The sequence below is a fragment of the Gasterosteus aculeatus genome, chromosome 11, assembly GCF_964276395.1.
Source record: "Gasterosteus aculeatus chromosome 11, fGasAcu3.hap1.1, whole genome shotgun sequence".
Lineage (NCBI taxonomy): Eukaryota > Metazoa > Chordata > Actinopteri > Perciformes > Gasterosteidae > Gasterosteus > Gasterosteus aculeatus.
Genome location: NC_135699.1, coordinates 15,304,699 through 15,329,563, shown reverse-complemented (window position 1 = coordinate 15,329,563; position 24,865 = coordinate 15,304,699). Strand labels below are relative to the sequence as shown.

General features: G+C 44.0%; 7 protein-coding genes across 14 annotated transcripts in view; 4 read left to right on the top strand and 3 right to left on the bottom strand.

Annotated features, from left to right (window-relative positions):
- mrtfbb (myocardin related transcription factor Bb) overlaps window positions 1-1,419 on the top strand; it is a 50,056-nt gene extending 48,637 nt beyond the window's left edge. For all 4 annotated transcript variants that reach the window (XM_040191434.2, XM_040191435.2, XM_040191432.2 and 1 more), the window contains 3 exons: window positions 179-304; window positions 383-443; window positions 539-1,419. In XM_040191434.2, coding sequence (XP_040047368.2) covers window positions 179-304; window positions 383-443; window positions 539-990 — 639 coding nt within the window. In that variant the 3' untranslated portion in view covers window positions 991-1,419. The remainder of the gene's footprint in view (window positions 1-178; window positions 305-382; window positions 444-538) is intronic.
- A 1,121-nt stretch (window positions 1,420-2,540) lies between these two features.
- LOC120828097 (cell death-inducing p53-target protein 1-like) lies at window positions 2,541-5,334 on the bottom strand. Its single transcript, XM_040191444.2, has 6 exons — window positions 5,242-5,334; window positions 4,151-4,300; window positions 3,902-4,021; window positions 3,729-3,821; window positions 3,289-3,436; window positions 2,541-3,157 (listed from the first exon to the last, which is right to left on the bottom strand). Exons 2-6 carry the CDS (start codon window positions 4,290-4,292, stop codon window positions 3,049-3,051), a joined length of 612 nt encoding a protein of 203 aa, XP_040047378.2. The 5' UTR covers window positions 4,293-4,300; window positions 5,242-5,334; the 3' UTR covers window positions 2,541-3,048.
- An 87-nt stretch (window positions 5,335-5,421) lies between these two features.
- Window positions 5,422-7,121, bottom strand: snrnp25 (small nuclear ribonucleoprotein 25). Its single transcript, XM_040191445.2, has 5 exons — window positions 6,587-7,121; window positions 6,211-6,301; window positions 5,958-6,063; window positions 5,791-5,865; window positions 5,422-5,713 (listed from the first exon to the last, which is right to left on the bottom strand). The coding sequence occupies exons 1-5, from the start codon at window positions 6,812-6,814 to the stop codon at window positions 5,656-5,658; spliced, it is 558 nt and encodes a 185-aa protein (XP_040047379.1). The 5' UTR covers window positions 6,815-7,121; the 3' UTR covers window positions 5,422-5,655.
- Window positions 7,122-7,285: 164 nt separating this feature from the next.
- Window positions 7,286-8,449, top strand: polr3k (polymerase (RNA) III (DNA directed) polypeptide K; the record flags this gene model as incomplete). Its single annotated transcript, XM_078084044.1, has 3 exons — window positions 7,286-7,366; window positions 7,495-7,582; window positions 8,132-8,449. Coding segments are annotated over 3 exons (297 nt in total), but the record flags the coding sequence as incomplete, so codon positions are not given.
- A 1-nt stretch (window position 8,450) lies between these two features.
- cdip1 (cell death-inducing p53 target 1) lies at window positions 8,451-12,718 on the bottom strand. 4 transcript variants are annotated; one of them, XM_040191441.2, is made up of 6 exons: window positions 12,482-12,718; window positions 11,682-11,733; window positions 11,188-11,340; window positions 10,668-10,814; window positions 10,213-10,489; window positions 8,451-9,998 (listed from the first exon to the last, which is right to left on the bottom strand). In XM_040191441.2, the coding sequence occupies exons 3-6, from the start codon at window positions 11,261-11,263 to the stop codon at window positions 9,887-9,889; spliced, it is 612 nt and encodes a 203-aa protein (XP_040047375.1). In that variant the 5' UTR covers window positions 11,264-11,340; window positions 11,682-11,733; window positions 12,482-12,718; the 3' UTR covers window positions 8,451-9,886. The 4 variants fall into 4 exon arrangements, with proteins under 4 accessions (XP_040047375.1, XP_040047374.2, XP_040047376.1 ...); XM_040191440.2 differs by having other exon boundaries at window positions 11,188-11,276; window positions 12,482-12,633; XM_040191442.2 differs by having other exon boundaries at window positions 12,166-12,622.
- A 1,787-nt stretch (window positions 12,719-14,505) lies between these two features.
- mgrn1b (mahogunin, ring finger 1b) lies at window positions 14,506-21,635 on the top strand. 2 transcript variants are annotated; one of them, XM_040190810.2, is made up of 17 exons: window positions 14,534-14,881; window positions 15,441-15,559; window positions 15,729-15,817; window positions 15,898-16,044; window positions 16,635-16,752; window positions 16,928-16,994; window positions 17,078-17,121; window positions 17,202-17,249; window positions 17,438-17,506; window positions 17,606-17,765; window positions 17,885-17,994; window positions 18,604-18,818; window positions 19,056-19,167; window positions 19,253-19,298; window positions 19,404-19,508; window positions 19,780-19,825; window positions 20,089-21,635. In XM_040190810.2, exons 1-16 carry the CDS (start codon window positions 14,794-14,796, stop codon window positions 19,818-19,820), a joined length of 1,578 nt encoding a protein of 525 aa, XP_040046744.2. In that variant the 5' UTR covers window positions 14,534-14,793; the 3' UTR covers window positions 19,821-19,825; window positions 20,089-21,635. The 2 variants fall into 2 exon arrangements, with proteins under 2 accessions (XP_040046742.2, XP_040046744.2); XM_040190808.2 differs by lacking the exon at window positions 19,780-19,825 and having other exon boundaries at window positions 14,506-14,881.
- Window positions 21,636-23,425: 1,790 nt separating this feature from the next.
- On the top strand, window positions 23,426-24,603 carry aanat2 (arylalkylamine N-acetyltransferase 2). The gene is made up of 3 exons (XM_040190812.2): window positions 23,426-23,721; window positions 23,880-24,034; window positions 24,181-24,603. Exons 1-3 carry the CDS (start codon window positions 23,562-23,564, stop codon window positions 24,484-24,486), a joined length of 621 nt encoding a protein of 206 aa, XP_040046746.2. The 5' UTR covers window positions 23,426-23,561; the 3' UTR covers window positions 24,487-24,603.
- The last annotated feature ends 262 nt before the right edge of the window (window positions 24,604-24,865 follow it).

Here is a 24,865-nt window from a genome sequence, read left to right as displayed (position 1 = left end):
ACATTCCCAGCGAGTTTGGGAGCCTCCTCTAACCAGCCTGGTCCTAAAGATCCTACAAATGAGTTCCTTAGTCGCTCTTACTTCATCGTTTCTTTTTATCTGAAGCACTTTAAAACTTTGCACACCAGCCTGTGTTTTAATGTGATGTGATTGGCCGTCCTCTTTTCCTGTTAAACAGTCTCCTTGTACCAGGCAGCCGACTGCGATCTCGCCAAAAGTCCCAAACCACGTGTCAAAGTGTAAAGACCCACCCCGCTACGAGGATGCCGTTAAACAGACGCGCGGCTTGCAGGCAACTGTTCAGGTGACTAAGAAACACGCTCTTATTTACAGTGTATTCTTTAGACTGAGACATTGACCGGTCTTCCTGTCCTTTCCTCAGCGTCCCACCGCTGCAAGCCAGCAAATGGACGACTTGTTTGACGTGTTAATCGAGAGCGGCGGTGAGAAATACTGCAATTTCTTTTTTGTGGGGGACATGGGGCGGTAAAAAAAAAGGCGTAAAGGATTCTCACACTCTGAAACATTTGTGTTTCAGAGATTTCACCCTTCACCAGACAGCATCCGCCCAGTCTGGACAAGCCTCTCCCCGTGACGGCCAGCGTCACCGTCCTCCCCGTCAACACGGCCTCGTCCCGCCCTCCGGCCCTGGTCCAAGTGGCCCGGCCGCCTGCGGCGCAGCTCGAGCCCTCTCCCAGCTCGGGGGCGCTGACCTCCGCCAACCAGCTGGAAACCCTCCTGGGTGCTCACACGCAGACGCTGAAGCTGACCGAGGAGGTCCACTCCCCCGCGGTTACCATGGAAGGGTACTTGAACGAAGACACGTCCCCCTCCGCTCTGCATAGCACCAATATGGACAATATGGACTGGCTGGACCTCACCCTGTCTGTGCCAGCGGGGGGGGTCAACTCTTTGGACATGTCAGCGCCAGTGGGCGTCTTCTCTTCTGACTTCCTTGACTCACATGAGCTGCACTTGAGCTGGGACTGACTGAGTTCAGACGGACAGACTTTTTATGCGAGGGAAGCTGCTTTTACTTCCTGTGTGGGGGGGGGGGGAACAAGGTATTTCGGAGGTTGAGGCAGCTCTCTTTTGTTTTCTGGCTGTAAATTAGCTCAGTAAATCAGTTTAGAAGTTCCTTCGTTGCTTCCTTTGAGGTCTTCAAACGCTTTGCTTCTACAGGGAGACGGAGGCGATAGGACTGGCAGATTGAGTAGAAGCTGCCTTCACCACACATCTTAACTCGTGATAGAATTTTGTTGTTATTATAACTGTTCTGACGTCATTGTTTTCCGTTTGTCATCTGATTGTAATGAACGTCCAGTGTTGTGTTGGCCTTAGTAGCAGAAAGACACACAAATGGTGAATGTTCATTGTGTTTGTGTAAATTGTGAAGCATAAATCTGATGTTTACTTCAATCGAGAGTGTGAATATGACAGGTACATAATATGAAATCACAGAGTAATTCAATCAATTTATTACATTTATTACAAAGTAATTAATGCACAAATTTGCTGCATTCGTCAACCAGTTCTGAAAGATTTTTAGCTGCAGCCAAATCTCCACATGCATTAGTAAAACCGATAGCGTGAACAGTAGAATACAGGTAAGGATGACAAAAGCCATCCGCTGTGCTCTGAGAGACTATTTCCAAGTGAATAATGATAAAAAACCTTCTTGCAACATTGTTTTAAGAGTCTTCAAAGGAGGGTTCAAATATTGAATTATGCTTGGTTTTTCTTTTGTTTGGTTACTTTGTACAAGAGATGTAAGCATGGCAACACATACGGACGCATCTTACAGAAAAATAACATCTATCCTCATGAACCACTGATCACTTCCAGCTGAAATAACATGAAGGCATCACAGTTTATTTATAATGCAGCGACATCTGCTGGCGACATCTGAATCTAATCAGCTTGAGCCGACGTCTGACTCGCCTGACAACTTCTCCGTTCTTCTGGCTAATTGTAAAAAATGACTTCTGGTATAATTAACATGTAATTCAGTATCAAAGAAACCAGCACACACAACTTTATGACCCACTACACGATAGCGCGGCATCGTTAAGCATTAACTGTCACCCTCTGCAGGTTATCTCGAGCATTGCTGCCAAACTGTAAATGTTAAAGGGATTTTTCTTACTGCCAGCACATTACCGCCTCATTTCAAATATTGAACAATCACATTTGAGCAGGTTTTGGTTGAGTGCAGGTTAACGGTCAATGTGGAAATTTAAAGCTCAAACGCATTGGTGAATATGTAATCCCAAAACCTGACCAGCGATTCTGACTATGAAATTGGCTTTTTGTTTGTTTCAAATTTGCACTTCATCTCTCGGCTTCGCCTCTAGTCTCGCATCTCAAGTTGCTTATCGGACCGTAAACGGCGAGCAGCGCTCAGAGAAGGAGTATGGGCACTGATGTCCACTGGTTACAACGGAACCCCAGAAGTACCAGAGGCCTCTCCGGGTCATCGAGCACCAATCAACACTGCAATGCATCACGTGCAATGAAACTTTGTCCAAACTGGTGTCTTAAAGGTAAAGTATTTATTATCTCAGGGAGCACGGTGTGTTTCCACACACACATACAGCAACTCTACATCCACTTTTCTCTCTTTATATTTGACCTCTAAGCAAAATGTCAACAGTCAAGTGCAGTAAAAATAACAACATCTCAAATTTTGACATTGGGGAATTTGAGAAGACAACCATTTTTGGCAACAACGTCTAAAATTCTGTGTTGTCCACTTCTACTCAAAGTTAAGCAGCTAGAATTTTAAATGTGACGGTAAATTTGATACAAACAGCTCATAAAATGATTCTATGATAGACAATTACATACAGGAAGATTGCATTGCACCACATGTTCCTTCCGCCACGTGCTGCTTTAAAACCAAAGTGAATATTAACAAACATTACCCTTCAACCATTGAAATGCAGTATTGTGACGGTAGTGAATGCAAACAGCAGAGGAAAACTCTACTTGGCTCTTGTCGGATTCCCTTTCCGTCTGAGCTCCATGTCTCGACCGGCAGTTTTTCTCTCAGAGCTTTTTTACAGTCTTAAACGCTGTGCGACACTTGGGACATCTGTGTGTGGTGGATTTGAACGAATCCATGCAGAAGGGAATGAGGCAACAACCCGCCACGCAGCTGCAGAAGAAGTAACAGGAGCAAATTCATTGAGTTGACCCAACTGGACAACACATGAGTGACAGTAAAAACCAGCTGCACAGGTCGAAACATCGAGGTGTGATTATATTGGGGAGGGAACGGTTTCCTACCCAACCATCGCCGCCATGAAGCACACCAGCCAGGTGACGCTGCTGACGGAGGTGAAGGTCTCCGTTATGATGTACTGCTTGCACTCTGGACACTGCGTCCTGCATGGACAATGGGGAAGCTGCTCCACATCCAGAATCACTGTCGGGGCTGTTAGACAACAGGAGGATGTCAGCTTGGCTTTTCCCTCGAAAACAGGGAGAACTTAAATTTCTAAGTAAAGGAGGTTCACATCCATTGTGATTAAAAATATCCAGGTAGTGTCAATAAAATAAAATGTCTGCATTTATTTACATTTCATCATTAATGTAACGTAAGTTAAATTACTAAAGTACTGTACCTAAATTCAAGTTTCAGGAACTTGAAGTTTGAAATTCTGCAATTTGCACATTTATTATTTTTACTTGCTGTCAAAACGTTCTTCTGCGTATTAGCGACTCACCAGGGATATTCGGTGGACTCTCAACATAGAAAATAGAGCCGCCAGGAACGCCAGGAACATCAGAAACTATCTGACAGGAGGCGGGACCAGCCTCTAACAAAGAAGAATAAGCCGGTCACAAAAACAAAGCATGCTGAAGTAATAATTGTCTGCCGGTAAATTTGGACTCTTGCCATTCTTTGTGTCTCTGGCACGCAGGATTCGGTCACGGCTTCTTTGGAGCTCTGCCTCCCTTTCTGCCAGTTGTTCCAGTTGGTCATCTATGCTGTCGTGCAGAGTTGAGGCTGCCACCTCTGGCAGAAAAGAAGAGCATACAAATGAGACCACAGTGTCAAAATATAATATGCAAAAGACAACGTTTATTTCCATGATGCAAATATGTGTCATTACTTGTTGGGAAGGTGTTTAACGCTCTCTCATACCTGTTTGTCTGAACTCTGCACGATTCCTCATCTCCTGGAAGATGCACTGGATCTTTTTCCTCTCCAGAAGTTGTTGTCTCTTGAGTGAAAGATGGTTCATCTCGGTCACAATCTTTTCAAGCTCTTTGTCTGAAGGCAACATGGTGGATGCTGAAAAGAAAGGCAGTGTTTTCTTTGTTTTTGTTTTTGGTTTGACATTTGGTTGACCTGTGGGCAAAATGTTCCATACTGGGGCCTAAATGTAGGCAAAGGGAGTTTGGGAAGCAACATTAAGGTCTGGCAGGAGAAAGGTGGAGAAACGGCGGATGCCCTTGAGCAAGGCCCTATATCCTACTGCTATAGAGGAGCTGCTCATTGCCAGCAGATCAGACTGGTTACACTGGGCAGCTTCCAGTTGTGAATGCCTGTGTGAATGCGTGTTCCTCTCAGGGAGAAGCTTCCTCAGTGAAACGTCCCAGAATAAACTGTAAAGCTAAATAAGTTTTGATAAAATCATATTGATATGTGACCACATTTTTTGTTGAGGGATATCTTCTCAAAATAAAAGGTACAAGTATTTAGATTCATAAACAGTTTTTTCCAAACCACTCTGCTATATTTAATGTCAACCAGCGACAAGTTTCATTATTTTTTTTACAATCCACCATATGTAATAGAAAGGCCTTTTGTAGTGATTCCTGATATGTTATCTGCTGTATTATATTACAGTATTTTGCCAAAATGGTGAGTAGGTGGTCAGCAATGTTGATATGCAACAAACTAGTTATAACCATTAAAGATCAATAGATTAAAATAAAACTCTTAATGAGTGTCCACACAATCTTTACTATGTTTATATCAAGTTTTATGAATTTTCAACTTCATCTCTGCTTTTCCTAAAAAAAAAAAATCTTTGGAAAAAGTAGAAATCTATTAACCAAATTCTGGTTCAAGTGAGCTAAAGTACCCACAATAACAATTTAGACTAGATAAAATGCTGAAATCATTAATTATTAACATTACTCAAACATGTGATATACACACTGGCTCCATGAAGTCGCTTTTTTAACTGTATTAAATCGATTCAGCTAAAGAGAAAAGATGTGCATTACCGTATTTACTCAGCAGCTCCCAGTGGATCAAGTCCAGGCAGCATTCAAACTAGGCCAACACGGACAGTAGCGTTCACTTATAGCCGCAAATATTCAAATCTTTGGGTTACAACTTCCCTCGCTGGAAATGTAACTGAATGCGCTTGTTGAGATGCAAGTAAAACACAACCACCACATGAATAAAATACTGTAATGTTTTAATGTTTGCGGACAAGTATACAAAACTACAACACACCGGTAAATCACGCCCAGTAAAGTGGGGATTGACAGTCCTCAAATATCTTATTTACATGGAGCCTTTTTGAGATGTGCTCTAAAACATGATCAGTACTTTGTGAGTCATTTCCAGTCTGCGGGGCGAGTAGAACCGGAACAAACGGAAACTGGTGCATTTTCCTGACATGAGAAACGTTCTCATTTTTTCCTGAGTCTCTTCATAAACGTCACCTCGTCTCTGTTCCTGATCCCGTAGCTGAAGATATGAAAAATACAGTCAAACAGTGACGAGAACAGCGTCGCAAGTGAAGAAAGTGATTTTTCCGCACTTACTCTTTAAGTCTCATCTTGTCATCTTCAAGCTTTTCCCCTTGAAATATCAACTGATAAGTTCTCCAAACATATCTCCTGTGAAAGAGAGGAGGCGCACAGTTGCAATCGGTTTGGCCATTTCATTTGAAATCCCCTTCGTGTCATCGGGTGTTTGCGAGTGTATTTACCAGCTGATGTGTTTAACTCCACCTTCACGTTGTTGTTTCAGCTCCATGAACCTGCGAACGGCCTTCTTCAGGTCAAGCACAGTAGCATTTTGCACCACCACTATGGCTGAGGGGGGAACATTTTATCAAAAAATAATCACTTGAATAATCGTGGCGTGAGATGAAATAAAATACAAAAGGACAATGTGATCGGAAAACGGTGTGCAGGTTGCGCAACACAGGTTCAAAATGAAACAACTAAACCAAGACTCACGCATTATCTCTCCGTCTGCCTTTAAAACCCTCACAGTCATCGCTTGGCCGTATTCCAAAGCAATCTGAGAGTTCACCTCCTCCAGGGTCACCTGAAGATGGAGATGATCAGGTTTTAGGAAAACGTTCATAGCTACAAATCAGGAGTCTTTTCTGCTTCCTACATACGTTTTGTAGGGCTTACTGTAATGCATTGTACAACGTCCACGGACGTTATGTGTGTATGCAAATAACGTGTGTGTGTGTGTGTGTGTGTGTGTGTGTGTGTGTGTGTGAGTACATATACAATGAGCAGCTTTTTTTGCTGCGTGTAAATGTAACATGTCTACCTTCCCATCACAATTGGTATTAATGTGCTACCGACCGATCCATCACACCTGAATGGGCAGATCACAGAGTAAAGGGTCTTGCACAAGTCGAGCGAGTCCCTCCTCAAAAATATCTAGGATCTCTGAGTGAGGAAGAGCCTCCTCATCTTCCTCCTCTTCCTCCTCCGCCCGGCGCTGGTTGTCCTCCTCTTCCTCCTCCGTCCGGCTCCGGTTGTCCTCCTCTTCGTCCTTTACAGGGGGTCCTCCTCCAACAGAGTCCTGAATCTGGTTCTCCATCTTCCACCAACACCTACAGCTCGATACTCAACCAGCTGACGGTGAAACTATTTCACTGAAGAAAGCCATGAAGTAAACAAACCACGTGTGCAGTGAATATCACTGACCGGGAGGCAACCGCAGCTCGGTATAATTAGTTCCCCCGACCCCCGCAGTGGACGCACATACACACGCTAGTATTTTCAAAAGAACACATCGATTGGGGGGGGGGGGGGGGTGTATTATTCAGTGGTGACAGGATTTTGGGTCGTGGTTTTAAATAAACATACAAACACGTCTTTCCTTAATGTTTTGTTTCCCACCGGACGATGAAAAGAGTAGCACCGTCTCTCAGGAGCCACTTCCGCTTCTCCACACGCACCAAACAGTGAACAGACGGGAGAACAGTTTGCTAACTAATCGAGTTCCTGGGTTCCTTTGGTTGTATATTTTGGTTACTTAAATACATAAAATAATCCCGGTTAACATGCTTTTGTTTTGTCCGACCTGCGGAAACGTCTTAATTGTAGAGGAAGGACAGAAGTGCATGAGATTCGCCTGCAATACCTGTCCGTATGTACACAACATCACACGAAAGGTGAGTTTTGTTGATCACGTGACTTCAGTGTGATTCTATGTTGTTGTCCACGTTCAGTGTACAAATAAGCTGTTGCCGCTTGACTTACTTTTGTCTTCTGCAGGTTAATAACAGAAAATATCCTAAGCTGAAGGAGGTGGACGATGTTCTCGGTGGAGCTGCAGCTTGGGAGAACGTGGACTCCACTCCAGGTAACAAATCAGTTCTTTGTTGGTTGTATAATGTCAGTGCTTTGTATTATTCTTCAGCCTTGTCGCCCATGTTAGTGATTCTCATACCTCTAGTTTTTAAATAACGTCAAACTGAATCACTAGATCTTTTATGACATCTGTGCATTTGTTTTGCCTTTCTATTTATGCTTAATATTTGAATTATAAATAAATTGATGCCGCGTCATGTATTTTTACAGCGGTCTACTTTAAGATCTATTTAAAATGATAAGTTTCATGGTTCATAAAACATTGTGAAACTACAATAACAAATGTCCAATGCATAGCGTGTTGCTGTGTTTAAATGTTAGTTTAACATTCTAATAACTTCAGACCCAAATAATCTCATTGGATTCATCAAGTGTGGAAAGGACTTGATCCAGTTGATTTCTAAGAAACACAGAGATCTGGATTAGTTTTTCTTGGAGAATATTCTTGCATCATTTTTTATCATGACTCATCTTATAGATGAGAAATGCAACTATTCCTTGTGATTGCAAGCTGACACTTACTTCTTGTACATGTTTCCAGAAACCTGTCCAAAGTGTGGACATCTTCGAGCATATTTCATGCAGATTCAGACCAGATCGGCTGATGAACCAATGACCACTTTCTACAAATGTTGCCAGGCCCAGTGTGGCCACCGATGGAGAGACTGACACCTTCGCTCTCTGAAAATCACATCGTATTTAAGGCTTATGTGGCAAAGATACTTTATTTAATGCATTCTTGCTGGTTATGGAAACTTGAGGCCCAGCGGAATAAATCTCCAGTTTTTTTTTGAGTTTGTGGATCATACAAACAGTTCATTTTCAAAAGAAAATATTAAAATAGATTTTTCAAAGAAAAGTCATGTTCTGATTTTTTATTGATAAAATAATACCTGTATACAACCGTCAAACAAGTTTTGACTCGCATAGTTATACATTTCACAGACAGAGAGCAATTCAGACCAGCGTCATCCACAACAATGGCATACAGTACTTTGTGTTGAAAGTTCAATGCAATCCTTCAACTTAAAATGTACCTTCTTGCACAGTTTAATTAGCCTCAAGAAGAAATTAAATCAAATGCATAGAGTCAAGAAAGTAGCCGGTGAGATTTTATCTGTTCCCGATGTGTGGCTCATGCAGACAAACTGCCCTTCGAGTGGCGGCGAGCTGCAGATTGGACATGCTGCGGTGGCCGTACGATGGTTGTCTCCTTGTTGGTAGTAAACTCGATGGAATCACAATGTTTGATACAATCATTTATTCTGAAGCTTATTCCTAGCAGAGAGGTCACTTTGTAGCATTGGCCAAAAGACATCAGTATTATCCAACATGCATCTTAACGGGCTGATGCCATATTGGGAGGGTTACAGGCTGAACAACGGGACGTGCTAATGACGGCGTCACCGTGTGGTAGCTCGGCTTTAAATCTACTGAAATGATTTACTGCTGGTCATGAGATGAAAATGCAAGTCCTTAAAGCCTGAATCTCTCCGCTTGGTCGTTAACGTGAATGAATCAGCTGGGGAAATTAAATTCCAACTTAAAGTGCAAATCGTGGCTTTATTATCAAAATGAAGTACATCATGGACAGAGGGCGGTAACGTAAATCACTCAACAATTTGTAACTAGTCTGAAGCTCAGAAGACAAATAAATATAGCAGGTAACATCAATCTTGGGCATTCCCAAAAAAGCAAATATATCAGTTCAATTAGCAGAAAATGGTTCGTTAGTTTGCTCACATTCAACAAGGGAGAACGATCAGAAGGAAAACGAAGTCAGTTAGAATAAAATTATCCGACATGGACAGAAACCTTCACAGTTCGTGATAAACTTGTGAAAATAGTGGATTAAGTATTTAAAATAAATACAAAACAATAAGGCTAACCCAGAATGTTAGAACTCAATACACTTCACAGATTCATTTAAATAAATAGTGATCATTTTCACAGCTTTTGCTAGATTAATCTGTCATTAAGGGGGGGGGGGGGGGGGTTTAACCCCGTTAACGTGTGTAACAAGTCTTTTCTACAGAGTTCCTTACTGCTGCCTCTTCATTTGTGTGTCTTTAACTACTTCTGTAGTTTGGTGAGATTTCTACATTTCGAATGCATATTAATAGATGAAAGTATGCTGAACGGTATTTACAGAAGGTATTAACTAATGAGAAAACTGCACTATTCTAGAGGGATACACAACACTTTGCAAAATGGGGGGGGGCTGTCATTACCAGCAGGAGGAGCTGTGGGAGCACGCGTGTGCATGTACATGTCTCTAGCGTACGGCGGTCGGTGGTTAGCATATGCGCTTGTATGTGTAGATGTAGCCCTTACAGTACGGGCAGCTGTGTGTCACATCCTTCAGGTCATCGATCAGACAGGGAATCAAGCAGCAGCCCAGATCGCACCTGCAAATAAGGAAGAGCACACGGTGTTGGGAGGTATCAACGCCACACTGACCCGAGACGCATGGCGCGCACCCATTAGTCCCTCAGTAGCTTTTAATACGTTTATTTTAAACGTTCATCAGTTTAGATTCATATATTTAGGTTGCGATTGTCAACTTGGGAGGTTCTGCCCCGAGAACACGGCCCAGCACCCGGGACGTTTTGTGCCACTTACCCCACGAAGAAGCAGAAGAGGCAGAAGAGCGAGTTCATGAGGCCGACATCGTGGGAGATGCGGGTTACGATCGCCTGCTGACAGTGCGGACACACCGTCTGCACCGGCGAGGTCTGGAACATTTCCCCCTGCAGGACGGTCACAGTGGTGGCGGCTCCAGGGGGAGACAGGACGGTCGCCGTGTGACCCCCCATGTGGACAAACTGACCGGGACAAGGGCCCATCTGTCCTGGCATCGGGAGAGGAAACTGACCGGGCGGAAGCGGGTAGGGGCCACCTGCACAGAGGTAAGCGACACGTAACATACTCCATCGCATATGGATTAAGACATAGATCAATAGGCTGTATGTTGAATTTAGTGCATTTCAAATGGCCAAAAGCACGGCTCCAAATAAAAGCTAATGTTGCTCAATCGGAAAATAGAGCGTGAGCGTGTTTGTTTGCGTCAGCTGCACCTGGTTGTAGTGGATGCATCGGCATGGGCCCGTCTCCAGGGACATGTGGGGGAAGGAAGCCGGGGTGCGTGGCCTCGTAGGGCGGAGGGCCGTAGTCTGGAGGCAGCGGCTGTCCTTGTATAGGAGCGTTGGCCCCGGGAGCCGTTACTGCAGGAGAAATGTGGGAAATCAAGAGGCCGGAGGACTTCAGCTTACAAGGAAACAATTTCAAATTGGACGACACTTTTGCTCTTGCAGGCTGCTTTAAGAAGGCGGCAGCTGCGTGTTACATTTATCCCATTAGAGCCTCAGCGCTCTGCTTCATCCGCGGCTTCTCAGGTGAAGATTTCAGACTAAAAACAACATGAGACCAAACTTTAACCACCACACCGCTGAATGTGCTTGTTTTATCAGCTCGATCGGAGCGCGTTTCCTCCCAGTGAGCTTTTTCTAGATTGCTTACTTTTGAGTCTCCGTGGTTACTGTTGAGCATGAACATTTAAAAAAAAGCACATTAACGTTGCGCGTTGAGTTGTATTACCTGGTTGCCCATTCTTCTCCTCGAGGAGCGGGGCGCTGGGACCCCCGGGGTACGGAGGAGGGGGGTCACTGGACATGCTGGCCGGATGTCTGTAAAAGGGGAAACCGGGTCGGACACGGAGCGATCAGCAGAATTCCGCTGTGGACTTTTAATCTGTCAGGAAAGAAAAACACCTTCAGAGGCTCATTCCTCCTCCCCAAGCAACCTGATGGAGTACGCGGCTCAACTAGCTGATCACACAGAACGCAAGTTTTAAGATACTTTGTGTTGGAAAATTGACGGTTTAACGTCCCTTTCCATTGGTGCTCCGTCTGATACAAGTACGATGAAACTAATGATTGTACTGTGATGACATGTAGAGAGCACAGTGTGACACACATGTGGCATTTAAACGTGTCAGTGGAGGCAGAAAATAGTTCAAAGTAACCAGGTTATTTCAGTTTGCATCTGTCAACAGATCAACAAATAACTTTAAAAGGTTACTGATCGTTTACCTGCAACTGGGGAAAGAGACTCCACCAAAGGAATCTGGCCACCACCTGAAATCTGATGAAAACCTGAAGTTAGATCACAATAATATGGATGATGTCACTTAAATCACTTTACATTCTGACCCCTGAAGTCATGTCAACAAAAACGCAACTGAGTAGCGCTTAATTCCTGTACGTACAGACAACAACAACAACACTAACAACAACAACCACCGTTAGCATTTCTCCTGAAATCCCCGCTAACGCACCTCAGCTAACCAACTAGCTAGCTGTTGTTTTTCTAATCCTTCGCGCAGATAATCCAGCTCAACGCCACTTGCACAACTAACCCACGAATACCCGCGTTACGTAACGGCGGCCAGCAGAAAGCCGCGGAGACTAAACGGAGTTTCCCGTTAAATCGAGGGTCGTTTCTGGCACCGATGCGGTGAATAATGGCGCCGTTAAGTGTCGGCTAATTGGCAGGTCGCGTCATGTTTCAGCTCACCTGATTGCGGCAAAGGTCACGTTAAAACAGGTAAAAGAACCAACAGCGGGTCTTTGCTCGTCTCCAGCTGCTCTACGTTCGCTAACTTGGAAGAAAATGTTGTCGTTGTTGTTGTTGTTGTTTTTTTTACAGCCAAATCGAAGCGTGTTTGCTAACTGTCGTTAAGCTAGCTAGCGCCGCCGTTCACCCAGAAACAACACACGGAGCAGGAGGAGGAAGATGACGCCGGGAAAATAAACATGTTACTGAAACAAATGCGCCTTTTTGTCGGGTTTTAAAAGCGTGTGTTCGACGGAGCAGCTGGAGGAGAAGCTACCTGGTCCGGAGAGAGTCGGGCCCGCCGGCGCTTCAACGTCAGATGAAGCTGTTTGACGTCGGCAAGTTGGGATTCTGATGGCGAGGGTCAACATCCGTTCAGGCGGATTTACGCTCCACGTCATTAATGACACACGCACACACACACACACACACACAAGGAGGGGGGCTGGAGGGGGTGTCTAAAAAACACACAAACAATCAATACGAGATGACAAGTCACAAATGTGTCATGTAATTATGTAAAGTTACTCCAACGAGAAAGGCTAGGATTGTAAAACACGACAAGTAAAATGTTTTTTGTGTTTTTTTTAATTTATTGGTCTGTTGAAACGTTACCTATGTTGTCCATACATATCAAGTAAACATATCATACAAAAAAAATCATGTTTATTTTGAAAGTGCTTTCCGGAAATGCTGTATGAAAGTATTTGTGCATTAACGCTGACTTTAACGTCTCTATCTGGCCGACTGCTTAACATTAGATGATCGTATGATCGATGAATCCTGTAATAATCAACAAATAATTAATTATACATATATAAATAACAATTATAATCATATCAACCCGGAGTGTTTGCAGTTCTTCTTTGGGAATGCAGTTACGCTGTATTTATCTCAACTTGTATATTAGCAGTTTATTCTTGTAATATGTCAGAATTCTATAGAATCTTTGGTTTGTCTTTCCATCTAGCGGACACATTGGGTAACTGCAGTGCTAAATGAATCAAGTTAGCGTTCAGAAAGAACTAAAACTGTGGAAACATTTTCGGTTTATATTTTCAAACTAATGTAACAAATAAAAATAACTAAATATTAAGTTTCGATTATTGTTCTCTCGTAGTTACAGCTAGTAGGATGGTACTGTCCACAATACAGCATAATCATCGTGTTCACACTTGTTACTTAGAAAAGTTCTCCAACATTTTACCCATTACAGTCCAACTCAATTGAAATGAAGAACTAAACTGAAGAAGCCGAAATTTATATAAATATATCTGCCTTTGTACCAATTTGGTGAGGGAAAATGCAACACCATGTTACTAACTACGTTGGTACAACTATAATCAAAGTACAACATATTATTAAATGTTTATTATGAATAACAGGATTAGCACCAGTATTGCTCAGACATTTTTATGCTGGAATTTATTATTCTTCGGTGTCCACACAGAAGAAACTGTTATCCATTTTGGATAATCCTGACCAGCCCCTCCACCACCTGCTACAGGGACAGCAGAGCACGTTCTCCAACAGACTCCTTCAGCTCCGCTGTCACAGGGACCGATACAGGAGATTATTCCTGCCCAGTGCAATAACACTCTACAACTACTATATAATGTGTACCCTTTTATTCGATTTTCTTCCCTGTACATGCTGCTGTGATACCAAAATTTCCCTCTTGAGGGATCAATAAAGTATCTATCTATCTATCTATCAGTGTTGTCCAAACAAGGACGCAGTCAGTCTCCTTTATTCAACATCTGGAGTGATATCAATCATACAATGGCACATAGAGAACTACAACCAGTGCAAGTAAAGCTTTTGCGCTGGGGTTTGTTGAATATAACATATATACACTATAGTCTATAGGTTTTACTGCAGAACCCTGTGTTATATTGGCTTTGTATAAATGCCGATTGTTTACTTTATTCTGAAACCGGAAATGTAAACATTCTGCATTAATGCTGATTTGATTCATATCGTGCTGCAGCTCTTCACTGTGTCCGCTAGAGGGAGGCACACAATCCTGGTACTGGCTACGTTTACATTTAACTGTCTGACACGTCTAGTTGAGGACACAAACTTGTGGGATTATTTCTACATAGAAGCTAACATACACCTATTTATCTCCCATACAGACGTATGTGCCAACATACTCTACTTTCGCCTTTAGTCGCTTTTATTTTTGCTCTACTTTTATTTGTATTATCATCTACCTTGCGTAGAAGTAACAACGAGTGACGCACTTGGCCCGACCCCTCCCCGCCGGGCGGTCCCAACACACGAAGCGAACGCCCCGGGTTTCTGCATCGCTCGGAGACAACCAATCAGATCCACTCGTTTTCGCCGAAGCTCATCTCGGGCAAAAACAACAGCCGTCTCCTCCTTTCGTTTCCGGTTAGCATCTTTATCCGCAGCACCAACTTAACCTGCTACATGTTACATTGACGAAAGCATTTGTACTCGGTCGATTACATGTTTTTACACCTTAGTGTCCTTCTGAAGAAAGCGGGAATTGGAGAGCTAACGCGCTGTTAGCTGCCAAGCTGCTAGCTAGCTAGCTAACATCGGCGATCCCGGGAGAGAAAGATGGGGTCCGTCCTGAGTCGCAGAATCGCTGGTGTTGAGGATATCGACATCCAGGCCAACTCGGCCTATCGATTTCCTCCCAAATCGGGTAAGTAGTCGGCAGTGCTTTTGGTTGAGTCCGCGTCGACCACTGTCACGTATCTTCTCAGGCAATATTAAACGAAAGCACACGTTAACGTCAGCCAGCTTGACTCCAACGTCGACGATCGATCATTTTCTGTTGTCGTATCACCAGCCGGTGTTTACAACACGTATTGACTTCGACAATCAAGCATGAAAGCTGGATGTCCCGATCGCTCGTTATTCGGGACTGTCAGAGTGACGCACATTGGTTTATTACCACATTACAGCTTTGTGTTCCCGAACACCCGAACTTAATGGTCGGACTTTTCTTCAAAGTGTTGAAGAAACGAGCTCAGCGACCAGTTCTGCCGACACTCAAAGACAACAAGTGGTTTACGGCCACAGCAAGTGCACACTGTCAATGTCATGGTGTTGTACAGCTATAAAACCGTGTTTACAGGCAGATCATTTCTATAAGTGACTGTATATACGTGTAGACGTCGGTTACAATGACCGACAGAAATGTCCCTGTATGATGTCGCCTTTTAATGTTTGTGTCTTGTTTTTCTTTTTCTTGTCTTCAGGGAATTATTTTGCGAGCCACTTCTTTATGGGGGGGGAGAAATTTGACACCCCCCATCCAGAGGGATATCTTTTTGGAGAGAACATGGACCTGAACTTTCTTGGAAACAGGCCAGTGCAGGTAAACAAAAAAAACAACAACCAGATTTTTCCTCACACGAGCTGCTTCAATCATCTGAGAACAGCTTTGAAACTCACATGAAGCAGTTTGTGTCAGCGATACGATTAGTGAGCCACGGTTGATCGTTACAAATCACATCTCATCCTCCGTATTGTTTTTATTATGACAGTTTCCATATGTGACGCCGGCACCCCACGAGCCGGTGAAAACCCTGAGGAGTCTGGTCAACATTAGAAAGGACTCTCTGCGACTGGTCAGGTAACTGGTAATCAAACGGCTGTTTGAACATAGATTCGTTCCATTGCTGCAACCAAACGTTTCAAAACTTGTATCTGTAGGTATAAAGATGACTCTGACGCCCCGGTGGAGGAAGGTGAAAAAACAAAGGTTCAGTATGGTGTGGAGTTCACCTTTGACGCTGACGCTCGGGTGGCCATCACCCTCTACTGCCAAGCATTTGAGGAATTCTCCAACGGCATGGCAGTGTAAGATTTAAATCCCCACAATCATCTTTTATGGGAGCGAGTCGGGTGAAGCTTTAGCTTTTAGTAGCACACAGGCTGAAGTGTTACGTAAATCATAACTAATGGAATCTGATTATTATTTAGTCTATTATTGAATTTGAGACGTCACATCTGACTCCACTCATGAAACACACGTAGGCCACATCTGCCGATGTTTGAGAGGCTCTATTGTTCAGACTTGAACAAAGAAGCATTATCTTTGTGGAAAACCACGTGCCAGAAACATTTAAACTCTGTTTTTTTGGCTCGTGAAAGTCAAGCATGAGAGCAAATCGACTGGAATAGATGCAGTGGGTTATTAGCAGCTTCCGATCACCATGGAGACGATGAAAGCAGCTGTTCATCTGTTACGGTAGGATGAGACGAAAGATGACGCGTCAGATACAGCGACGGTGGTGCCATTCAATTCACTTTCCTTTATTTCCTTCTTGTCTAGTGACACCGATGAATGTATTGAGTGCTTGAAGATGATAAATTACAGATAACTGTCTTAATGTGACCCCCCCCCAGTTAGTAAAAACCGAGTTCCCTTTGTAACACCGTGTGTGCAGATACAGCGCAAAGAATCCATCGCTGGTGTCTGAAACTGTGCATTACAAGCGAGGCGTGAGCCAGCAGTTCTCCATGCCGTCTTTTAAAATAGATCTCACCGAGTGGAAAGAGGAAGACGTAAGTACATAAACCTATTTCTTATTGCTCTTATCAACATTTTTTGACTTCACTTAATCAGGTAAACTATTGAAATGATTTGATACAAATAATTTCAGATGTGATTGTGATGCAAGAATATGCTTCGGCTCAAATAACGAGGAAAGTCATTTTATGTGTATCCTTTCCGTTAAAGCTGAACTTTGACCTTGACCGGGGTGTGTTTCCTATGGTGATCCAAGCTGTTGTGGACGAAGGGGACGGTAGGTCACCAACAGCGTCACTGTTAGCAGCTGCTTGAATTAAGATTTGGAAAAACGTTTCTAATAACTGTGTTCTTCTTAAGATTGCCTCGGACATGCTCACGTACTTTTGGCAGCGTTTGAAAGAGTACGTATGATTCTAAATAACATCCAATTTGAATTTAAAAAAACGTTTTTAGCTAAAACATGTTTTTGTTTGATCTCCAGCACGTTGACGGCAGTTTCTCCGTCAAGCCTCTGAAGCAGAAGCAAATTGTACGTTTATACATTTTCTTATTTAGATTATTATAGAGCAGTTATTTTTGGCTTACTCCTTGAGGAAGTAACAATTCCTTGACCCATTAAGCACAGCTCTTTATCACACGTTATATGGTATTCTACTGTTTTTTTTCTCCTTACATGATTTTGCATTCCTTCTGGTTTTTGTCACTTGATCTTCTCAGGTGGACCGTGTGAGCTACCTCTTACAGGAGATCTATGGGATTGAGAACAAAAACAACCAGGAAACCAAGGTTTCAGTGGACTTCTATTCATCAACCACAGTGCTGTAAAACGTTATTGAATGTTTTTTTACATATTACTTTTGATTTCATTTTGTTCTCCTTCTTCAGCCCTCCGATGATGAAAACAGTGACAACAGCAACGAGTGCGTCGTCTGTCTGTCGGACCTGCGAGATACGCTCATCCTGCCCTGCAGACATCTGTGTCTCTGCAACTCCTGCGCCGACACCCTGCGTTACCAGGCCAACAACTGCCCCATCTGCAGGCTGCGTACGAAGTGTTGCATTCTGTTCATGTTCTGCTCTCCGTGGTCCTTCATTCATGCTATTATAGTGGTAGTTTCCACATTGCATTTTACTGTGTTTAATGCGAGTCCGTTGGTCTCACAGCCTTCAGAGCCTTGCTGCAGATCAGAGCCGTGAGGAAAAAGCCTGGTGCTCTCTCGCCGGTGTCCTTCAGCCCCGTTCTGGCTCAGACTATGGACCACGACGAGCACTCGGTAGGTCTCATGTTCGTCTGTGTGTAATCACATCCAGTTGACTGAGATGTGTAGAAACATCAAAGGGAAACTGGGCGGTCATAGCGTGTCATAAAAAGTGTCACATAAATATAGTATGTGTCACACACGCGTCATCATGTAGTATGTTATGAAAATCTCCCAAAAATGTCATTATAAACATGCCATATATTCCTTATAGTATTTAAAAAGTCATGAGTAGTTGTTTGGTCATGAGAGTAGCATGTCATAAAACGCCAAATACAAATTGCACAAAGAATCATAAAGTACAGTATGTATGGAAAGCAGGGATTATGAAAAAAGTCATAGTATGCCACCGGAATTGTATTCACTCATGACATATTATAAAAATAACAGTATTTCTAAGTCATGAGCTTAGCTTAGCCTCGTCAAAATAAACTGACTGCTGCTTCTGCTTCAGTGTTAAAGACACTGGCTTAGTTAAGCAGTGGCAAACCACATATCAATGAAACGTTGCATGAGCCACTCTGCAACCTTTAAATCACGTCATCCAGCAGCTAGTTCAGAAACTGCCGCGGTTGAAAGGCGAGTGCTGGTTATGAATCCGTCTGTATCTCTGCCCCTCTGCAGAGCACCGACTCGGTTCCTCCCGGCTTCGAACCAATCTCCCTGCTAGAGGCTCTGAATGGGCTGCAGTCGGTGTCTCCTGCCATCCCACCTGCCCCCCTCTACGATGACATCAACTTCTCCGGGGGTCCGGGTGGAGAAGGCAGGCAGCTGAGCTCCCCGGAGCATCTAAGTGATGGAAGTCTGCAGAAAGGCAAAGTCAGCAAGTCACCTGACAGGTACAGTTTACATGCACACAAACAGCTTAGTGCAAGAAATCAGGTATGGACTTGAAATGAGATCCTATGCATGTTTGTATCTGTAACAGTACTTTACATTAGACTGCGTCAGTTTTTTTATTTCAAGGCACTACCACATTTTTTTAGGAGGTTGAGTAATTAGTGAAATTGTGATTGATTGAATTACCTGTTCTACTCATTATTCTGTATTCATTATTTTCTGTTGTCATTTCCCAGCACCCTCAGATCTCCATCCTCCCCCATCCAGGAAGAAGACGAAGAGAAGCTGTCTGAGGTGTCCGACGCTCAGCCACACACGCAGCTGTCCAGCAGTCCCGCCCCCACTGACGTAAACCCCCGCTGCATCAACCGACGTCTAAACTGCTACAAAAATAAGAGCTCTGACCAGTTCTATTCCCTCCTTCTTTATTCAGGCAACCGCCACCGAGGACGTGGCTGAATCTCTGTCTCCCGATGACGGTGAGTTTGGCAGTCGGTGGACACTTAATTATCCGACACCAGGAGAGCGTATTTCGGCCTTCGAGTGTCGGACTGATTTACGTTTTACTCTGTGGGGCGATCTAGAGGACAGGATGCATTCTGGAGGAGACCACCTACAGGACTGCAGCAGTGAACACAGCAGCTTGACCAAAACGGAGAGCGAGCCCGCGGGCGTCTTGTCCCTGCCAGGTGAGAGGAAGAAAGGAAGGACGCTTATAAAGCCATATCAAGTTCAAACATGCGTTTTCAGCCATTTTAGAGCAAATTGGATCAACGCTGAAAGCAGTCTCTGAAGTTGACGGCGTGATCAACTGCAACCTTTCTAGTCCTCTCACGTCTCTCTTCTGAGACTGCACCTCTGTGCTTTGCATCTAACCGGTGTGCTGTTGTGCCTCTCTGTTTCCGAACGCTCGTCTGTTCCCTGCCGACTTGTCCCTTCGTACCGCCTCACTTTGGGCAGCTCTAGGTCCTGATTCCTGCTCTATTGGTATGGCGGAATAACTGTGGTATGTAGGCTTTCCTCTCCGCTCTGCTTCTCTGCGTGTGAGTTCCATTGCTCCCCCCCCAAATAGATCCATTGACATCTGTCCCAGCTAGAAAACAAAAGATCCCACAGGTCATCGTGTCGTAGCGACTTCTTGTGATGGAGCCGTCTTAATCGGGAATAAGCAGCACTTCTTATGTGCGTCTCTATTTGAGCTCTATTTAAGTCTTGACTGGAATGTTGACTTTGAGCCGCGCCGCTTATTCATCGCTTCCTCCTCTTTAGGGTCATCCGAGTCAACGGAAAGCCTGAAAAGTCAGAGCACAAACAGCTCCAGCCAGCCTCTCCTGTGTCCCACAAGCAGCCTTCACATGGAAGATGAGCTCCTCAACCCCTGACTCTGATCCGTCCTCCACCCTGGCAAACATCAGAACGGATCCCCCGGTCCCTCCTGTTTCCTCGTGCCCCACCGCCCAGTCTTCTGCTGGACTGTTCAGAGCCGACAACCGGCCCGGAAAGAAAGTCCACCAGGACTAAAAAGGTTCAGGCTTTACAAAATGAATTTTTACTTCCGCAGAGATGTTCTTGGTACCGACCGATAAGATCCCTCCCTGGCTTAGAAAACATTTCATTAAGAGTTGTGGTCTCGTTTTGTGGATTCCACAGTAACATTCCCACCTGTCATGGTGGTTTTAAGCACACTTGCTTTAAATCAACTTTATCAAACACTAACTTCATAAGAATTTATAAATACAGTTTGTCTAGATATCGTATTCATCAGTGAAATACATTAATGATGTGGGAACTTATTTTTACAGTAAGGCTGATTTGTTCATTTCAAGTGATTTTTGCATTCCGGCAAATCATTTGATTCCATTCCTTAAAAACACAACGAGATGAGTTTACGCTTTGTTTTTATTTTATTTTAATGACGTGATATAATGTACTAGAATCTTGTGTAGTTACCTCCAAATTGTATTCTTGCATATTGCGTGGAAAAGAATAGATTCAGTTAACATGCACATGGGATAATCATTAAGAGCTACAGATTCACAGCCTAACAGCTAAACTCAAAGATATCAAACGCCTGCAACAAGCAGCTGACTCACCTTTGTTGCTCAGCCAGCTCGCTGTAGATGTCACAGATGTCCGTGCGGTCGTTTTCTGTCTGCTTATGTGGCGTAGCTGCGAAAAAAAGTGCGTGTGTGGTGTTTGTGTGGCTGCGATAAATCTACATAACATGGTCCTTCACGTGCAAATAGATCTCTGTGCCTTGAATCGTTATGGCTGCCCGCTTGTTGCATCGGACATTAGTGTTTGTACAAATGCTACAATATCAAACCGTTTTCCTCCCGTAGGATTTTAATGCTGATGTATAGAGCCGCCTTTTTTCTATCGCAAACTTCATGCTATTGGAAAAATGTCTCCTCTCATAGTTGTTGCATTATGAAATTGAACTCTTTACTATCTTATGGCCATTTATTAATTATGCATTTAATCGTACTACTTAGGTTGAAGTGGATGTTTGAGCGGAAGGACCACATCCAATGCAATAATTGCAAACATGGCATTTTAATAATCGGGCTGGCATTTGCATGTGAATTTGTAGTAAACTTTTAAGTACCATGGTTATTTAGTCTTTTCCCCCTTCTCTTCTGTGCCATTTGAACTTAATACTGTGCCTTCCTGTTCCTGTTCTGACCACTATTAACCTGGTATCCAGGATCCCTCCACCGCAGGTGGTTGGTGGCCGTCTGTAGAATCAATACTGTTTCTCCTTGTGTGTATAGCAGCATGTGTATCACAATAAAGAACAAATATTCAGCACTTCACTATCAGTTGTTTTGCGATCTATCACAACTTATTTATTTTTTAGGACTTACTGAACAATTTCCAAACTATTATGAAAGCTTTCTTTAAACAAGACTTTATATTCTCTAATATTATTTTTATCTTTTCACCATGTTAGACTGTGACTTTTATCCACATGTTATATTTTGTTTTGGTTTTATATGCTACACTACAACTTTTTTAACATGCTTTTTTGTTACTTTCTTGATATTGTAAACTATGTTTTAAAGACTTATTCCACATTTCTACAAAATTATTTTTTGGCATTAAACATTAGAAAATGCCCATTTTAAGATTTACCTGTCATTTAACTTCTTGAATCCTGTTAAAAAATTAAAAAGGTACGTCTTTAATTGTTTGGGAACCTTTTCCGATGCATTCGGCCTCATTGTGAAGCTATTACACTGTATATGCTGTAAGGAGCTGACGATAAAGTGTTCTCAACCTGCCGTTTTGCAACTATTCCTTTGAGGAAGGATTCCCATGGTTTTAGATTTCAAGCGTTACATTCTTCCTCCGTATCGGTGAACTGTTGCTCTCTGCTCAGCTGGACCAACAGGTGTACAACAGTATACAATTTTAAGAGTTTTAAGTTACTCTGTGGCCTCAAGTTTGCTTGTAAAAACATAATACAGTGAAAGAAATACAAGTGTATGTGTGTACGGTGCATGTTCTGTAAGTGAGATTATGGTATTTACGCTTTAGAGGGGGTCAGAGGGGGCGGTTACACTGCATACATGTAACGTTTCAGTCTCCTTTCCTAAACTCTTTTTAAATCAATCAGCTTACCTGAAAATAAAACGTGTTGCTGGAATTCTGGGAACTAAACCTGCTCATTCATTCGGTTATTCCAGACTGGCCGTCATCTCTCATGCCACAAAGATTGAGAGAGTTGCCGCTCAGAAAAAGTGAATTAATCACTGGACAAACGTCCAAATGCTTACCTCCAATATCCGATGATCTCACAGGCCGAAATGTTCTCACACTTGTGATTGGCCAGCTGTCCAGACAACGTGGGAGATTTGCCCATTAATCACTGGAATGAAGGCCAAAGGAAGCAGTGGGTTGAAACAATAATCTAGACCACTTAAAACAACTGCCAACATCCATTATTTACATTTCTGTGGAGATATTGAATGCATCTAGGAATGCAGCGTTAAACCATTATTTACTTGCACAACCTCAAAAAAACAAATGAAAGATTGAGCTGAGGTTGAATAACGGAGCTTTAGGATCGTCTTTCCACAAAACCACGACTTTGGTCTGAATAAAGGGGAAGCTCCCTCATTCAATTAGCTTGTGCTAAACCTCAGCGAGGCAGCGAGCCACACAAATCTCCACCCTCATCGCAGATGCATTTGCCCACATGCCCTTAATCTCCAAAAGAAAACATGCGTATCACCACATCCATTCTCACCGCCTTCACTCAGCCCCACCCTGAAAAACACATACCTGAGTTTAGAGTTGGTGCATGTGGCAATACACAGTAGATAAGCTAAATAAAGACTTATAAAGACTCCTAATCCGTCACCATATCTCAACAAGTTTTACTGCCTCATGAGGGTGAACAGTAATAGAATTACTCTGCTTTAACCGTCAGGTCTAAATCCAGATCGCCTGCAAGATCCTCATCGTTATCATCTGAAAAACACCACAGACGTCTTCACTCAGTTTTAGGAAACAGAGCAAACAAATGGTTGATGTTAACATCTTCAGAATAAATACCACGCAAACATAACGTCTGATTTAAAAGCCGGGGATTTGGAGCCACGTGCACATCCATCCTACTTTAAGGCGCCCGCGGGGCGAGGAGGGAGAGGAGGGAGCAGGACGGACACGTGGCTCAGCTGAAGTTAAGTTACATTACGATCCCACCGGTATAATCGGCGTCGTGTTGGCGAGGCACCATGACACAGCAGCTCGCCGGTTCACCGTTCCTCAAGCCGACCTTCCCGAAAGCGCCTGTCGGAGGCCCTCTGCGACACCGACGGCACACGCTGCCCGCCAGCGAGTTCAGGAACCTCACGCCGCAGGACGCCATCAGTGTGTTTGAGATCGAGAGGGAAGGCAAGTCAAGTTATTTATTACAGCACGAATTAAAATCCAGTAAGAACCAAGACTGTCTTTTTGTGTGTATTTGTATAAAATGGAACAGTCATACGTGTTCGTTACCATCTTACTGCCATGGTTTTAACACGGTTTAAACACATGTGTCCCCCCCGCAGCGTTTGTCTCTGTGTCTGGAGAGTGTCCACTCACCCTGGATGAGGTGCTTAACTTCCTGGCTCAGTGCCCTGAGCTGTCTCTGGGCTGGCTTGAGGAAGGGCAGCTCGTGGCTTTCATCATCGGCTCTGGCTGGGACAAGGAGAAGCTCTCGCAGGTATGAAAACCCTTTGTGAAGAGCGACGCGCGGCGGGACATGCAGACCACAGAGTTACCGACAAACCCGCTCGGACGGCTTGCGAATTTTGCCCCATTGGATATTTGACCTAATGGTTGCCTCTCTGTACTCTTTCATTTCCCCAGGAGGCCATGACTCAGCATTTCCCGCACTCCCCCACCGTGCACATGCATGTGCTGTCGGTGCACCGCCACTGTCGCCAGCAAGGCAAGGGCTCCATCCTCTTGTGGCGCTACCTGCAGTACCTGCGCTGCGTGCCAGGCCTCCGCCGGGCTCTGCTGATTTGCGAGGACTTCCTGGTGCCCTTCTACCTCAAGGCCGGTTTCAAGGAAAGAGGACCGTCCGCCATCTCCGTGTCCAACATGCGGTTCCAGGAGATGGAGCACTCGCTGGGTGGGCAGGCGTACGCCCGGAGGAACAGCGGCTGCTAGTCCACGCAGTCAGCTCCAGCGTTGGACGCAGGGAAGATGAGGTTAACGCGACGGCAGGAGGCCCAGGCGGACCGGGTTCAGTGTTGCAGGTAGCAAAGGTCCGACTGGACCTCCTGATGTCGGCATGACACAAGGCCCTGAGGACTGTGGGGAGAAGGGGGACCAGAGTGGATCCAGCTGAAAAGAGGAACCAGCGGTTTGGAGATGTCAAACTCCGTCTCCGTTACCATCTTGGCTTCATGGGTTTAACTAAAAACGCTTGGGTTGTCATTTGAAAATTGGTCCGAGATATTTGCTGCTTCCTTGTGGCATCATTTCAATAAACTATGAAACAATTTCAACAGGGATTCTCTGGTAATTGAGAGTAAGACGCAGAACA

Coding starts and splice junctions, on each gene's coding strand:
- aanat2 (XM_040190812.2), top strand. CDS start 23,562: ATGACACAGCAGCTCGCCGGTTCACCGTTCCTCAAGCCGACCTTCCCG. Junction 23,722..23,879: donor GTTTGAGATCGAGAGGGAAG/GCAAGTCAAGTT, acceptor TCCCCCCCGCAG/CGTTTGTCTCTGTGTCTGGA. Junction 24,035..24,180: donor ACAAGGAGAAGCTCTCGCAG/GTATGAAAACCC, acceptor TCATTTCCCCAG/GAGGCCATGACTCAGCATTT.
- mgrn1b (XM_040190808.2), top strand. CDS start 14,794: ATGGGGTCCGTCCTGAGTCGCAGAATCGCTGGTGTTGAGGATATCGAC. Junction 14,882..15,440: donor TCGATTTCCTCCCAAATCGG/GTAAGTAGTCGG, acceptor TCTTGTCTTCAG/GGAATTATTTTGCGAGCCAC. Junction 17,122..17,201: donor TTTTGGCAGCGTTTGAAAGA/GTACGTATGATT, acceptor TTTGATCTCCAG/CACGTTGACGGCAGTTTCTC.
- LOC120828097 (XM_040191444.2), bottom strand. CDS start 4,292: ATGTTGCCTTCAGACAAAGAGCTTGAAAAGATTGTGACCGAGATGAAC. Junction 3,437..3,728: donor GAGTCCACCGAATATCCCTG/GTGAGTCGCTAA, acceptor GTTGTCTAACAG/CCCCGACAGTGATTCTGGAT. Junction 3,158..3,288: donor TTCATGGCGGCGATGGTTGG/GTAGGAAACCGT, acceptor CTTCTTCTGCAG/CTGCGTGGCGGGTTGTTGCC.
- snrnp25 (XM_040191445.2), bottom strand. CDS start 6,814: ATGGAGAACCAGATTCAGGACTCTGTTGGAGGAGGACCCCCTGTAAAG. Junction 6,064..6,210: donor GGCAGACGGAGAGATAATGC/GTGAGTCTTGGT, acceptor TTCCCCCCTCAG/CCATAGTGGTGGTGCAAAAT. Junction 5,714..5,790: donor GACAAGATGAGACTTAAAGA/GTAAGTGCGGAA, acceptor TCATATCTTCAG/CTACGGGATCAGGAACAGAG.
- cdip1 (XM_040191440.2), bottom strand. CDS start 12,605: ATGACGTGGAGCGTAAATCCGCCTGAACGGATGTTGACCCTCGCCATC. Junction 11,277..11,681: donor GTCTCTTTCCCCAGTTGCAG/GTAAACGATCAG, acceptor CCCCTTTTACAG/ACATCCGGCCAGCATGTCCA. Junction 9,999..10,212: donor CTCTTCTGCTTCTTCGTGGG/GTAAGTGGCACA, acceptor CCTTATTTGCAG/GTGCGATCTGGGCTGCTGCT.